General features: G+C 47.9%; 1 protein-coding gene across 3 annotated transcripts in view; it reads right to left on the bottom strand.

The window, feature by feature from the left end:
* Positions 1-866: 866 nt before the first annotated feature.
* Positions 867-15,303, bottom strand: part of PCDH19 (protocadherin 19) — a 52,769-nt gene continuing 38,332 nt past the window's right edge. For 2 of the 3 annotated variants that reach the window (XM_015860396.2, XM_015860397.2), the window contains exon 5: positions 867-5,598. In XM_015860396.2, the coding sequence (XP_015715882.1) occupies positions 5,036-5,598 (563 nt within the window). In that variant the 3' untranslated portion in view covers positions 867-5,035. Of the gene's footprint in view, positions 5,599-7,003; positions 10,280-15,303 lie in introns of those variants that run through there. The other variant, XM_015860398.2, reaches the window with a different exon arrangement.

Raw genomic sequence — 15,303 nt, 5'->3', positions numbered from 1 at the left:
GAAGCCTACCTCCACCTCCTGCAACAGCCCAGAGAAATCAAGGTTTGAAGCCACAGACACCCCCTGCACAGCCTGCCTTTGTCAGCTTACCACCTTCTCTCCCAGCTGCCAGGAGGCTCATTGACAAGGTGCAGCCAGCATCATGTGCTGCAGGTAGGATTTGGTAGTGGCTGCAGCTGTGCAAGCTGTAAGCTCCCTTTGTCTTCCAAACCAAAGCTGGGCAGACACACCTGCCTTTCACCTATTTATTGTGCTGTGGTTTAACACATTCCAGGTTCCCACCTGTGCATGGAACAGCCCCACTACCCAGCAGGGCTCTTCCTCCCATCCTACTGCCACCTCTGTGTCTCCTTGGCCAAGCCATTAAGTGAGCAGAAGAGGGCACTCACCCCAGCTACCCGCAGAGCGCTCCAACACTGCTGGAAGAGCGCTCTATTAATAGACCATTAATTCAGAGCAAGCGGATGCTCCTCACCATCTCCCCAGGGCCTCCAAAGTGCCCTCCTGAAAATACAGGGAAATAAGCTCTTCTTCTCTCTAGTGTGCCTCAGTGGTAAAAAAAAACAAAAACAACAGTGTGGGTTGTTGGTGGTTTTCCTATTGATTCATGCCCCTGACTGCTCTGCCACAACTGGAGCTGCATGGGACTCAAGGCCTGCCTGCCCCAGGGGACAAGGGGACAACCCCTCCTGGGGGCCAGGACAGCATGATGACACCAAAGCCAAACAGAACTGGGACAGGTGCATGAGGAAGGGGCTGTGATGGCATCACTGAGACCATATGGGTGTCTGAGCTCCTTCTGGCTTCTGTGAACCCAGCACCATCAAAGCAAACCCACTTAGGCACGTTCGTAACCAAACACTTACTTTCCATTTTATTCAATAATTGCTTTAATACTAAAATGCATTAGATGCTCAAAGCAGAGAAAAAGAAAGTCACATTTAGGTGGAAAACAAAGTTCTCATCAGATGAAAAAAACCCATGTGGCAGGTACACCATTTTGAAACAGAATCGTAATAATTTAATAAAGCTGCTTTATCATCTTCATAAAATAGACAGAACGGTGAATTTTTTTATCTTTTTTTTTTTTTTTTTTTCCCCATTTTGTTCTTTACAATGATTCAATCACTGTGAAAATGTACATAACATACATATCAGCATATACAACGATTTATTCTTCGTATAATCAGCAACGGAGGCACCGCGCCGAGCCGTAGCGCACTGAGTCCCACCGCCACGCGGTGCCGTGCTGCTCCTCCTGCTGCACGACGCGCCGCCTGCAGCTCAAACCTGCCACGTTGGAATCGTGCGAGGAGGAGGCGATGGTTGCTGAAAAGCAGTTTGCATTAGGTCAGCTCTTTGTGTTTAAAGATTATATCCCAGCGTAGATCAGCTGAACATCAGCTGATGCCGATAGAGGATCCATCCCAGCAGTGCTTGAAGTGGAGGCGGCTGGGCTTCTCCCCAAGGTAACCACAGCTCCCGGATGGGGGTAAAGGATCAACTATAGCTGCGAAAGCAGCAGTAGCAACAGGATCATCCATTCTCCCCAACGACAGACAAATGTGTTTCTGTTCATAATTACTATATTTTTTTTCCCCCCCCAAGAATAATTTCAACATATTCATCAGACAGTGTGTTCTTTACAAAAGGAACTCGTTTCCTATTCGGAAAAAAAAAGACAAACAACAAAACAAAACCGACAAACCGGAAACCAAAGAAAACCAAAAGGAATTCACATCAGCATGAGGTGTGATCCACAGGGCACCTCCAGCTTCACAACAAACAGGGAACGACGCGCCAAGCACTCAGGGATGGTTTTCTCAGCCACCAAAGTCCCCCAGTCCCTGCTGCCCATCCACACCGCCACATGCCCTTGTGGTGAAGGGACACTCTGGCCGGCAGAGGGTGGCACACAGGGACATTGCATGGGTTGCTCCAAACCAGGTCCTCATCATGCTCGGTACAGAACCAGGCACAGCTGCTGCTGCCCTGTTTCTCCAGGGGAGCAGAGCAAGGCTGCCTGAAGGAAATCAACAGATCCGAGTGTGCTTTCCTAAACCAAATCTGAGGACAGGTTTAAGTTATCAAAGAAACATTAATTAGGTCTGGAGCCCACCCTCTCCTCCCCCCTACCACCCAACTAAAATCACCCGCCCTGCAGCTTTTACGTTTTTGCATGGCCAGTTTTGACGCAACTATTAAAAAACTAAGAGGTGCTGTGATTTGCCCAGGAGCCCTGAACTCATCTCAAGTGACAGGGATGGTGACAGAAGCACCCAACACCCAATGGAGGGAGGGGAGGAGGAACGGAGGCCCTCATCCCACACAGCAATGGACATGGTAGGGAGGGGCCCCTCACTCGGCATCCCCAGTTGTGGCACAGGTCAGCCCAGGCAAAACTGTTGTTTAAACGATTTTCTTGGAGGCATAAGGGCTTACTGACCTCTTGAATGCCCCCTTTTAATACAGAATTATTTCGCATCCCTTCTCGGCTGTGCTTTTATTCAGAGTGGCAAGGAATGTTTCCTCTGGGTAAATTAGAGAAATGTTTCTGAGTCGGTGTTTTTTATTTTTTTCCTTTCTTCCTTTTCAGTTAGCATCTATTTTTCATCCAAAATCGCCGGGCTGGTGGTGGCAGCTCCGCAGGCAGAGGGCAAGGCTCAGCACAAATTAACAGCCAGTACTTTTTGGGTGCTGGAGGCAGGCGGTGGGGGCGATGGGTGCCTGGGGCGGAGGGGGGCCATGTTCCCATCCCTGTGGCTGTGATGAGGCCGAGGGCACCGGTCCCATCCTGCTCCCAGATGGAGGTTGTGGGATCTGTCCGTGATGGGGGAACAATGTCCAAAGGCGTGGGATGGTTTCTGCGGGGGGGACAGACGCGTATCGAGCAGGCGCTTTCGCTAGGCAAAATAATACATGGATTTTCCCCAAAGAAAGCCCAGAAGAGCTGACAAAAACAGGTAATGTCAGAATAAAACCAGCCTAACATTTACAGAAAACCCAGTTGCTTTAACAGCCCCAAGCCAGCCCGTTTCTTCTGTTGCTTGTTTTATAAAGATACACACATTTGGAAAGAAACAAAAACAACAAAAAACAAATGACAGCAGTACAGCACGCAGGCAGGAAACAACGCAGGAAAAGAAATAACATCCCTTAACAAAAAGCTCAAACTCCAGAAGAGAGAGGAAAATCCCTGGTTCACGTTTAGGAGGGGTACATGACATTACATTAATGCACAGGATTTGATCTGAATGAGGTAGTAATAACACCAGAGGGAAGCATCACAAATTTTGTTATAGGACCTTTGTTGGTTGGCTCCTTCCAAACTCCTGGCCCTAGCAAGTGGCATGGGGGAATACACTGACTGCCGACCTGTCTCCAAATGGCTACAACTTCAGGCAGTGTCAGTTCTCCCTGAAGAAACAAATTACTCGAGCTTATTTTATGTTGAGGACAATAATGACTGGAGCTTGTTTTCCTGTTGACTTTTTTAATTTAAATAAATCAAAGTAACAAATATTTTATCATGAAATGTATACCTAGAAAGACTATTTTTCTAGAAACCGCTAATTTCAACTTGCTGGTACAGCAAACATTGGCAAGAGCTATATATTTTCCCTCCCAAAATCGATTTTAAATTCTATGAAACATTATTTAGGGTAGGAAAATCTGTCAAGTGAAGGGTTAATAAGAATGCTATGCTAACTGAAAATCCTCCTACCGTACTCATACCTCACTGAGGAATTATCACTGCAAGAGAGCAGAGAGCTGGGAAACTCTTTCTGTCTCTCCCCTCTACAAAATGGCTATTAAAGTAGCTCAATTTTTAAATCAATTTTATATGAGTAAATTTGTACCCACACAAAAAAAAAAAAAAGTCCTTAATTACGAGAAAAAATAATGAATTGCTTTAATTTTTTCTCCATTAAGAAGGCACATTAATTGAATTAGTACTGTTGTTACATATCACCTGTCTGCCCCTAAATTAACATCGCTGTTGCTCACTCCATGCTTATTCATGATGCGGGGATAAAAAGAAATCGGAACAGTCTAAAATCCATGCCATGATGACATACATACACACACACACTTAGCATAATCATGGCTGGGAAACGCTGACTGGGAAGTGTGTGTCTAATTGAGAAGGTAATTTAGATCTCCTAAATAATTCCATCACTTTGACTTTGAAATGACTCGAGACAGGGCAAGTCTAAATCCGGGAACTAAAAGAAAGCATAGAAACTTCTGGAAAAGAAAACCTTTCCATGCATTGCCTTGAAGTTACGTTACAGAAATGGATAAAGGGAAAAACTTTAGCACAGTGCATATGGCGGTTGCAATTCAGGCAGAATTTTCCCCAGGACGTCCTTCTTATAATGCCCTGCCCTGAGAGCAGGTGGAGGCTGCAGAGGATGCTGGGGACTGAAAATAGCACTTGTCCTGATCGGTCTGGAACTCCCCAAGGGTTCGGTAAGATGGTGGTCATTGTTTGTTTTAAACTTGAAAGCCTTTTGCCATCACTAGACGGACAGTAATTTGCAATATCAAATACAATAATAGTACAGATAAGCATGTGACAGCAAAAGGATTCGTAAATGCAGGGGTGTCCACAGCAAAATAGCAACATCTTCAGACAGAAAACGACCTTGCGTGGGGTGAATATTAAAACTCACTCAGACGTAATCTGAGAGCCGTGCACAAGAAATGGCCATTGCTTTGCCTACAAAAAGGTGTCTGTGTAGGGAATTTGGAATTCGATTCTTGAGCATTACTGAGATTTATGTTGGTTTTGAGGTACAAAAGTATATAAATCCAAGAGACACGATGCCTGGCTGCCTCTCGGCAAAAGGAAAATGTGCTATTTGCCCACAGAACACCCCTGCCGCCTGCTGAAACAAGTGGGATTGTCACATTAACAACAGCTTCATTTATAAACAACACATTTAGGGAAAGCTTTTAAATACAGCGATCTGTGAACCATTGGTAAGCGATAAAAACGACCTGCCGGGCCCCTTCCACGGCCAGACACTGCTCAGAGGACGATGTCCCTCAGTCTCCTGCCCGCCGGCGAGTCCTTCTCCCTGCGGTCCTGCAGCAGCGGGTTGCCCTCCTGCAGGCTGCCCTCGCTGTCCGCCCCCCTGGGCTCAGCCTCCGCAGGCCGTGCAGGGCCAGTGTTCGCTGGGGGCCGGCCGGCGGGGCAGGACAGGCCGCCATAGGCCGCAGGGCCCTTCAGGTGCAGGGGCGAAGTGACAGGGCTGGCGGCCTCGCAGCCATTGCCCGCCTCGCGCACAGCGCCGCTCACCTTGGGGCTGCTGGCGGCCGGCTCCACCGTTCTTTTGCCTTTGGGGTTGCTGGGCCGCTCCTCGGCCGGCGGCTCGCCGCCTTCCTTGCCAAAAGTGGCGAAGGTCCTTTTGGCGCTACAGTCTGCATAAGGCTCCGCATCCACCGCCGTTGCTTCTATGGACAGGGCGATGACATTCCTGCCATGCTCAGGGGACTTGGCACGGCTGGGGACAGCGCTGCGGGGCATCCAGCACCGGTCCGAGTGGCCCAGGATGCGGCATTCTTCCCTGCAATGAAATCCTTCGCTCTGATCTGCATGGAGAAAAATACAAGGCCGTTTGAAGAGGGCAAGCGCTGCCCAACCCCTCCTGCCCCAACACTGCAGCAAACAGCCGTCAGCTTTACAGCGGCACGGGGAAGGGGGATTTTTACTGCCATTTTTCCACTGCTCTAAAGACTAGAGCTCAATTTCCAACAGGTTGTGTGTCATCTTTAGTGGCTGGTTACTATGCTCGTGGCAGGGGGGTTGGAACAAGATGATCTCGAAGGTCCCCTCCATCCTAAGATCATAGAACAATGATCTGCTGCTGCTGCCAGACCTGAGACCTGGGGGAAGCGAGTTACAGCAGCAGATAAATGAGGATGGGGTTGTGCCACATGTCGGGCTGCATGCCGTCAGCAGGTCCTACTTTCAACAGCTGACGCTAAAGCCCACCATGCTCAGAGCACGGTCTGTTGTGACATTTAAGGTTGGCCTGGAGGGGGAAGCAAGCAGAGGCAACAGAGTGCTTGCTTTCTCCTGTGTTTGTGTGTTTCAACTTTTTGCTTAACTCTGCTGGACTCCCACACAACACAGCCTTTATAAATCTCCAAGACTGGCCACTCCACTGAAGATTAAATATGTCATTCCGGCGCTGGGTCTTTATTCATATGAGAGTAATAAAGATCTGTTCTCTCAACTTAGGGCTGTCCCAACCCTATTTTACAGGGCTGAAATATGAAACAGTATTTCACACTTCCCAAGGACCTCTCCTGCCCCTCTCCAAGTGTGGACACGTATGGCTCTAAGCAGCAGAAGGTGCCCCACAGTGCCCCACCACTGTCCCCAAAGCACTGTCCCATCCCTGCTTCTGTCCCCACTGCAGATGGACAAATCGAGACCTAGAGAAGCAGACGGGCTCAACCAAGTGCAACACTGGCAATCAAATCCAGGAGTCTCAACTTCCCGAGCCTTTGCTGAGCACCAGACCGTGGCTGCCACCAAACACTGAGGACTCCTGGCTGCTTTTCAATCTCGGCTTACGACTTTAGCTTCCCTTTCACTTGATAAGAACTTGTAATTGCAGATAGCCCTCATTTCACAGGCAAAGATGCAGCTCGTTCCTGCCATAATCTATATACCCGTAAAGCAGCAAAGCAGTGTTGAAGAATTAATGCTATTAACAACACAAGAACGCACCCAGTCGGTGTCGGTGTGATAGATCAAGCCCTGCGAAGGTGCAGACTCAGCCTTGGTCTGCTTCCTGTCTGTCTGAAACAGTTCATTTTGATGCTTTGTACATCTGTGTGCATAACCTCAGCTCCTCAGACACATTGGTATTTCCACCACATTCTAGCACTAGGGCGGCTGATAAAAATTCTCAGCACATAACACAATGCACCAAAATATGAGCAGCTTAACACTTACAGAGAATAAACGAGTAAAAGGCAGACTTCAAAAAAAGGGGGATTATTTTATTTTATTTTTTTAAAGGAGAAGACGACAATTAATTGGAAAGCTGTGGGTAAAACAATAGCTCTTTCTCACCATCAGAGCAGCTACCCGGTGGTGTGAGGTGCGGCACGGGGTGGCTGTGTAGGAGGTCTGGGTTTCGGCAGCCTCCTTTACAGCAGCTTTAGAGAACGGTGCTCTGAGCCTTACATGCAGAACAACCTGCACTAAGATCTGAAAGCTGATGCTCTTACAGGTTGATTCTGTTGCTTTCAAGTACTTGAGCAAAATAAAAAAGGAGAAAAATTGCCCAGAAAATGTTGCTGTCTGCCTATTTATCCACAGCTTAACTTCAAAAGGGTGCTAGAGGCACACAAAGTTGTGTAGTCTGGCTGTGATAGCAAAGGACTTGGTAGTGGCTGGAGGGGGTACAGAAATATCTTGGGTTCTCATCCCAGAGAGATGTGATTTACTGTGCTGTGTGACCTTGTATGCGGTGCTGTAGCACACACCGTGTCGGCCCCTCTGCTATTATAAAGCACCAGACCTGGGTGCACTGGCTCTGCCAGCTCCAGCATATGACCAGGTGGAGTGAACCCCCTTTGCCACCACCTCAAGTGGGTTTGGTTTGCCCTGAGCCACTTACTGCAAGCTGTTATACAGTGAAGTTAAAAACAAAGCAAGGGCTTCACCAGTTAGTCCCTGGAGTGGCACAGTGCTGATGGGTTGATGGTTGGACTAGATGGTCTTAGTGGTCTATTCCAACCTTAACAATACTATGATTACTGTAGCTCAAGTAGATATTCCTCAAATGCAACAAAAAGACCTGAGCTTTCGGAGCGGTTTTACTAAAGCCTGCTGGTGCAGTGCTCATCTGCTTGGCCACCAGAACACCTGGCTGCAAGTGACAGCTAGAGTGCAGGCAGGAGAAGGGTTGAAAAGCATTGCATTGGGTTATACCATTTCAACCTCTAATTTTATAGAGGGAATGCACACAACTATGAAAGTTGCCAGGCTGGCAGGTGGAGGGACACAAGTCACCACCTACACACAGACCTGAAAACAACAAGCAGCTCCACATTCAGTCTCCCTGCTCCTGTCGCCACCGTGTCTCAGCTCTCTTCCATTGAAACCACATCCTGGACCCAAAAGTTGTCCTGCTCCCAGGGACAGCACAAGCATGAGCCCTCAGCCCTCAGCAGGCAGCAGACCCCAAGCACCAGCGCAGGGCACTGAGCAGCACCTCTTTCTCTTTGGCAGAAGGAGGATCTTCACCTAACCACCCTATTTCCTTGTTAGCCACATAGATCACATAAAATACCATTTTAACACCATAAGCATGCCCTGTTGATGCACATAAGAACCACACGACTCCTTTGCTATCAAAGCTCAGAGGCGCCTGAACTGCAGCATCCATCTCCAGCTAAGCACCAAAGAACAAGAGCTGCTGCCCCAGGCACTGCAGGCACAAAGCCTCCGGGCAATGCTCCTTGCTGCCCTTTACAGACAGGTCTGACTCACCCAGCCATAACGGCACCCAGGACAGCCATTCACATTCACGGGTTCTTTATTGCACTATTCTGTCTTTTTCTTCTTTAACAATCGGAAATAGGATGACAGGAAATTCTTTTACAGCTCTAGACCTGCCCTAGTCAATAGGACTGTTATTGTCTGCACTAAAAAATGTTCTTAATGCAAGAAGCAAAGCCCAGGTAGTAACCCCCACATCACGTTCCACATGACAAGTGGAAGGCAGCCAGACCTGGCAGCTTCCCACATCCGCCAGACACAGGGGTGGCAAAGGGCTGAGCAATATTGCCCTCAGGACCCAGCAGGAGCAAACAATGGGCAGCTCAGGGCTCGGGCACTGCTTGCTTGTGGGTGTCCTGAGCAGGGTTGGGCTTTCTAAGCAGCTGAGCACACCATGGGCACACTGGGAGGACAGTCGGATACCTGCACTGTGCACGGGCTATTGGGAGAGATGTTGAACACCATGCCCAATTGCCATCAGTGTGTCTGGTTTGTGGGAGCAGCAGGTCCCCCAGCAGCAGGGCAGGGCAGCTCCCATCTCTCAGCACCTCTTGCCTTCATCCAGCACAAACCCACAAGCTCAGGTCACAGCAGCTCCGGGATGTGGTGCTTTTAAACTAATTCCCCAGGTGCAAAACATCCTGACAGACGCCTTGCCAGAAGGTGAGCAGTTATCCTTGGCAGAAGAAAATGTGTCATTGCTAAACATAAGCTCTCACACAGCAAATATGAAATAAAATAAAACCAACAGCCACCTCTGGAATTAATACGCTTCTTGACAAGTACAGCAAAACCCACGTTGAGCTCCGGATTTCAAACCTCCTCAGCCTGCACCTCAGGGGAGCAGCAGAGATTGGAATGATGTGCTGTGGCCAGCCTGGTGCTGCAGATGGGTCAGAACTGGGCAGGGGCTGCAGAAGGAGCAGCGGCAGTGCTGACACCCACGGGCTCACCTCCCTACAGCCCAGGAGACTCGGGGATGGAGGGACAGTGCTGTGCATGGAGCAGCACAGCCTCCAGCTCCTCCAAGCATGGGGCCCTCTGCAGTTCAAAGGAAGGGTTAATGGACATCCTGCACCTGCAAGCGCTTTCAGTCTCCCATTCAAAGTCTCCAGTACCTGAACTCGGTTCTGCAGCAGTGCAACATGAAACCGGTTTGAAAGGAGCCCATTCAACTCTCAGAGCAATTGAATTATCTGCAGAGGAATCTCAGCGCCGGCCAAAGAGACAAAGTTAAATCGCACCGAGGTGCAAGTGCCTGGGAATGTAATATTCCTGATAAATGGCCAGATGACATGTGCTGTTATACAATCTAAGGTGCAATTTGGGCGATGACAATAGTCCCTGGAGTTTCCATTTTCAAACAGACGCTCAGTTCAATCCAATCCATGTCAGAGCAGGTTTGCAGGGGTGAGTAAGTGGAGCTCATTTGTACTATTACATGGAGAGCAAGGAAAAGCAGTGGAGGAGTCGCTTGAAAATGAAAAGTAAGAAAGAACGGATGACAGAAGTAGGACCTGCCTGTGCTGCACTGGGCTCGGGGTGGGGAGGATGAAGGGGAGCCCCACATAGATAGCACGGCCCCAAATGCAAAACCCAAACCCAAAATCAGGTGTGAGGAGATGGGAGCGGCCCATGGGCTGCCCTGGCTGTGACCAGCAGCACCCTGCCATGGATGCACAGCTTTATCTCCGCGTTGTGGTGCGTCTCCGGCAGCCATACGGTTGTACTGTAATCACGGTGACACTGCTCCTGGGTACAGCAAACAGCACGATCATTAAAAAATTCATTTCAAAATCTTCCTGGAAGCTAATAAATTTTACAGCAGTTTCAATCTTTTCTCATTGCAACAAAGAAAAGCTTAGTTCCAGACAAATTAAAAGTAAATTGATTGCCTTAGGGGAATCTATTCAAATATCACTTTTCCATGTTAGAAATCTCTTCCTGAAACAAGAAGAGAAAGAGCCAGGGAGAGCGAGCACGGGAACTCTGTGGAAAAGCAAATCATTAAATCTCAGTGCACAAAACTAGGGGAAAAAAAAAAAACAACAACTTAAAATAAAATGCAAATGTCTCACTGGGGTGCAGGCCTAACATTTGTGACGGAATTTATGAATAATAAATATGAATAAATAGTAAACATGAAGGGATCAAACATTGCTGCTGATGTTTACTCATGGTTAGCCATCTTTCACGGACAATGCGCAACTGCATTATTTAACACCCATCACCCAGTTACTTTGGGGTTTCTTTTCAACTCCAGCACCTTCTTTCCTCTGTCAGGCGCTGTGCAAGCCTTGCGCACAGATTGCTGCCTCTTGGGAAGCTGCACACTGCAAGAAAACCCAAATTTTGCAGCTGCCCTGTCCAGCATGGCCATGCGAGGACAGCTGGTGTGCCCTGGCCCTGCCACTAATAAGCTCAAGCAAAATGCAAGCGGTCTCCAGCCAAGGTTCATCATTCGCTTGTAAATTAAGACTCTGCACCTCTCCCTTATCTCCTGTAATAGCATAATATCATGAAACAAGAGGTGGGGAATAGTGTATTATATTTTTGACCTATGGGCTTTAATGAAGCCTTCTTCACCCTGCTTAATCAGAAGCCTCCAGTCTATGCACAAATGTAATCCTGTTGTGGCTTCTCTTGTACAATGCTCAGAGGATACTAATAAATATGGACAGTGACAAATGCTCTTTACTGCAACAAGGAGCCCTTCTTTTCCTATCTTTTGCTATTATTTGGGATTTACGTGAGCTAAAAAATGTTCAGTTTTTAATCCTGGATTGCCTACCCAAGCACTGGAGGTCAGCAGTGCTCGGACAAAGCTAATGCCATGCAGAATTATCTTAATGAAACAAGGGATAGGAATTAGTTTAATTCATTATGCAACTGATGAGGACCCACACTGGAATGGGACTCATAAGCAGCATCTCAGTAATGGCCAAATGGGATGCAACGGAGATCCCTCCCTCCTACTGCAGGTGGATGCAGCTCCAATAAGCAAATGTTTTCTTCCCAGACCACCTCCTGGGCTGGATGGAGCCTTCTGGATGTGTGCAATGCTATGAGTAAGTGCTACAGAAGGAGCTGTGTTCTGGGTACACCGTGCGGTACAGCAGAGCCGAGCCCTCAAGGTGTGTGTGCCATGATGCAAGTCAGCGCTGGACTGCCTCCTCTACCCAGGAAAATTAATTCCCATTCAGAGGATCAGCAAAACGCACCATTTAAACTCCAATTAATCCTTTTCCGGAGACTTGAGTGATCCACAGAGCTTGTTGTGGCCCCAGAGCAGTAGGATTTTACCTCTGAAACTCTGCTACCTGCACATCAGCTGGGGCACTCACTGCAGGGCTCATTAACGTCCTCACCAAGCCAACAGGCTGCATAAGAGACCAGAGCGAGCAGGATCCGGTCCTCAGAGAGGGAAGCACTCCAGCATCCGACAGACCTTTTCCATCTCTAACCATTATGGCTCTGTAATTCATATGCACAACTCCCATTAATGCTAATGGAAGTTACTGTACTGCGTGCACCGACTGAAGAATACAACCCTTTGACTTCATTACTGGAATTCAATTTCATTAACACTGGATACAGAGGGATTGCCCTAAATACTCTCTTTCTTATATTTTTTTCATGTTAATGCAACCATTTGAGTATATTATACCCTGCAGAGATGGAAACATTTCTAGTCTGTTTAAACACATTTCCTACAATTGGGAGCAAAACTTTGTCTCCATTTATGCCTTTGACACCAGCTGCCTTCCATTTAATGGGACTTTAGTTGCTAAAGCAAATTAATCCAAAGGTTACTTTTCTCTGCTATTGTCAAATCTGAAGCAGCCAAATTCAAACAGACTGTGTTGGGGCAATGCAATACCAACCAGGAATCCAAATTCAAATGGCAACAATGAATCAAATTACTACAGCATCCCATTCAAAATTAGGTGTCGTTCAGAAAATCACTACTTGATGATCCTGATGAAAATCCAGACAAACAGGAATTACAGCTGGAGGTGATAGGAAGCAATGCCCAGCCACCTCTACCTGCTGCAAAGCAGGGCCAGCAGACATCAGCATGGCTTCATCTGCCTTGGGGACACTCACATCCCACCCCACACCCCACACGCCTGCTCCCTCCATCCGCACACGTCTCACTTCCTTCAGAGGCTTCTGCTCTTTCCACGGAGCAAGCGAGAAATGAAGGAGCTGAGTTATAAACCCTGATACATAATTTACTCCCATTATCAAGATTAAACACATCTTTGCATGCTTAGCATAAAACAACTGCCTTTCCCCAGATTTCTCAAGGACACGCATAAACTTCATTATTATCTAAATAATCAAAAGAGGATTTCAATAGAATATTTAACTGTCTGCCTACTGGAAACTCACAGCCTTAATCTAACACTGATCCTCTGTTGTCCTTCATGTAAATATTGTTGGGACGTCAGCCAAAGCCTAGGGAAGTGAGCTTCATCTTGGTGGATGGGAATCTCTCGTGTCAGATACAGTCAGCCTGACTAATGAGACCTACAGCTTGCCAAAACCTACAGCCTTGCTGTCTGTTCCAGCCGTTGAATGCACTCAGAAACCCAGTGGCACCAGCCCAGCAGTCTACAGATCCCAATCAACTATCAATAGCTTAAGTGTAAGTGATTGTGTATGAAGTATGAGCCAAATGTGTTTCCTTTTGCAGTTTTAGGACCTCCAGTATTGTTATTGCACCAGTAATGCTTGCATGGAATTAATCATATACATACCCACAAGGCAAAACATTATGAGAAGCTCTTTGTACTTTGTAAAAGTACGCAGCTCTAAGGAGCGGAGGGGAGCTGGAAGGCTTCCCAGCACGATGGGGCGTTCCCCACTGTTGAGCAAGTAAGAGAATTTATTTTTTTTTAAGCCGAAAGCGTTGGTTCCTGGCCACTTTCTCATCATGACTTTGACCTCTTGCTCTTCCACGCTAGAGCACAGCATTATCCCCTCCCTGATGTTTAACTGTTTGATTTTTTTTTCCAACCAGCAAGAGGCTTTTCCATGCTGCTGGATCCTTTGTCTGAGTACAGGGACAGCCTATGATACGATGCTGGACAAGGTTTGTGGATGCACCAGAAAATCCCAACGGTGACCAATGGGAACTGGGAGTGCCCCGGGGGCGGTTCTACAAAAGCAACTCTAAATTGTCCAGCATCCAGCAGCACCCACAAATATACATCTAAAACTACTTTAAGGTCAACAGCCAAATACAAAACCTCTTTAGAAGTCTAGGGAAATTACACTGCCTGCAAGCCACGACTAAGTTCAATTTCTAGCAACGCAGGTGGGCTCCTGCTCCATCAGCCCCACATCTGTGTGGGTGATAGTGAAAACAAACCTTCTGGTTTGCCTTGTGCTGTGAACTGGGGAGGTGGTTGAACTGCAGGAATGGAAAATAATGGTATTTTCATCACCTGTGTATGTATTCCAAGGAAAGCAGCTGGCTCCATGGTTTGCTGCATGGTGGGGTTGGTCTCATGCAAGAGCTTTGTGCTGCACACACATGTCCCAGCACTGCTCTGATGCTGGAAATACATACATATTTTAATGTTTCCTCCTTTCTTTCCTGACTTAAATTTAGGAGAATAAACATCCTCCCTGCTGAGCTCCCCCTCTCCCACTGACAGGCAGCTGGGACAACTAAAGGTTATGAGGTGGGCTGAGGCTGAGCTGGTCTTGGAATGCTCCCCCCTCCCTCTGCCTGTACCCACATCTCTCAAGCACACTGGCAAAAACCTTCAGTGCTCCAGGCTGAGGGGGACTGGGCAGCACTAGGCAATCCAGAAACAAGGTGGGCTTCTGGCTCCTGTTCTGCCTGTGCATCCTCAAGAGAACTGATCTCACATCATTCCCTGCTCCCAGGAGCACCCGCTGTGCTTCCACAAGGGCAGGCTGGATTGCATCCACTCCTGGTCCCAGCTCATAGGGCTGTCAGCTGAACCGCACCGCAGCCCTACTACTCCTGGTGATGATGTGACACACAGCCCAGATGAAGTTTCAAAACCAAAGTGATTTTCAATACTGATGGATAGAAAAAAAAACCAACATCACAACCCTCTTAGTCTGAGCAGATTTTACCTGGAAATACCAAAAGCTAATAAGTGTAAGGCCCCGCAAAGTCACTCCTACTGAGCCACTTCACTGACCAAACCTTTTAACTGTCACTGGGAAATAAAGAACGATAGGTACAAGCCCTAACTGTCGCTCCCTGATTAGTGTAGTCCCCACCACATCCTCCTGCAAAAGAACAAAGCAAGGTTGAAATGACGGCAGTAATTGGGTGCGTTCAGACAGAGCGAGTGAAAGACAAGGAGCCCAGCTCCTCACCGCTGAGCTCACCACAGGGCTGTGGCCGCTCTGACAGCCCGGTGCCAGCACACAGCTGTAGTCAGGTGGATCTGATCCCAGTGTGTCCCTCTGCAGTGGGAATGGGGCTGGTCTTCCCTTCAAGCACGACAGGATTGAGTTGCAGGCATGCTGTGGTCCTGTAGTCATTCTGCTGAAGCCTCCCTACCGGGACCCACCCTCATGTCTGCTCACTGTCTGCGGCACGCAGATGTAATGCTGCCTCGCTGCCACTGCGTGCTCTGCTCGTTTCTAAAACACTTACACATGCAGCATGCATTAGAATTAAAAAACCATTAAACCTCGGAAAGGAAAAACTTTGACAGGATGCGTAATATACTAAGTATAATTAATTAAATTGGATGAGGCACTGGGGGACGAGAGAAGAGTGG

Source organism: Coturnix japonica, chromosome 4, assembly GCF_001577835.2.
Source record: "Coturnix japonica isolate 7356 chromosome 4, Coturnix japonica 2.1, whole genome shotgun sequence".
Lineage (NCBI taxonomy): Eukaryota > Metazoa > Chordata > Aves > Galliformes > Phasianidae > Coturnix > Coturnix japonica.
Note: the sequence above shows the minus strand (reverse complement) of the source record. Positions and strands in the feature narration are given on the sequence as shown.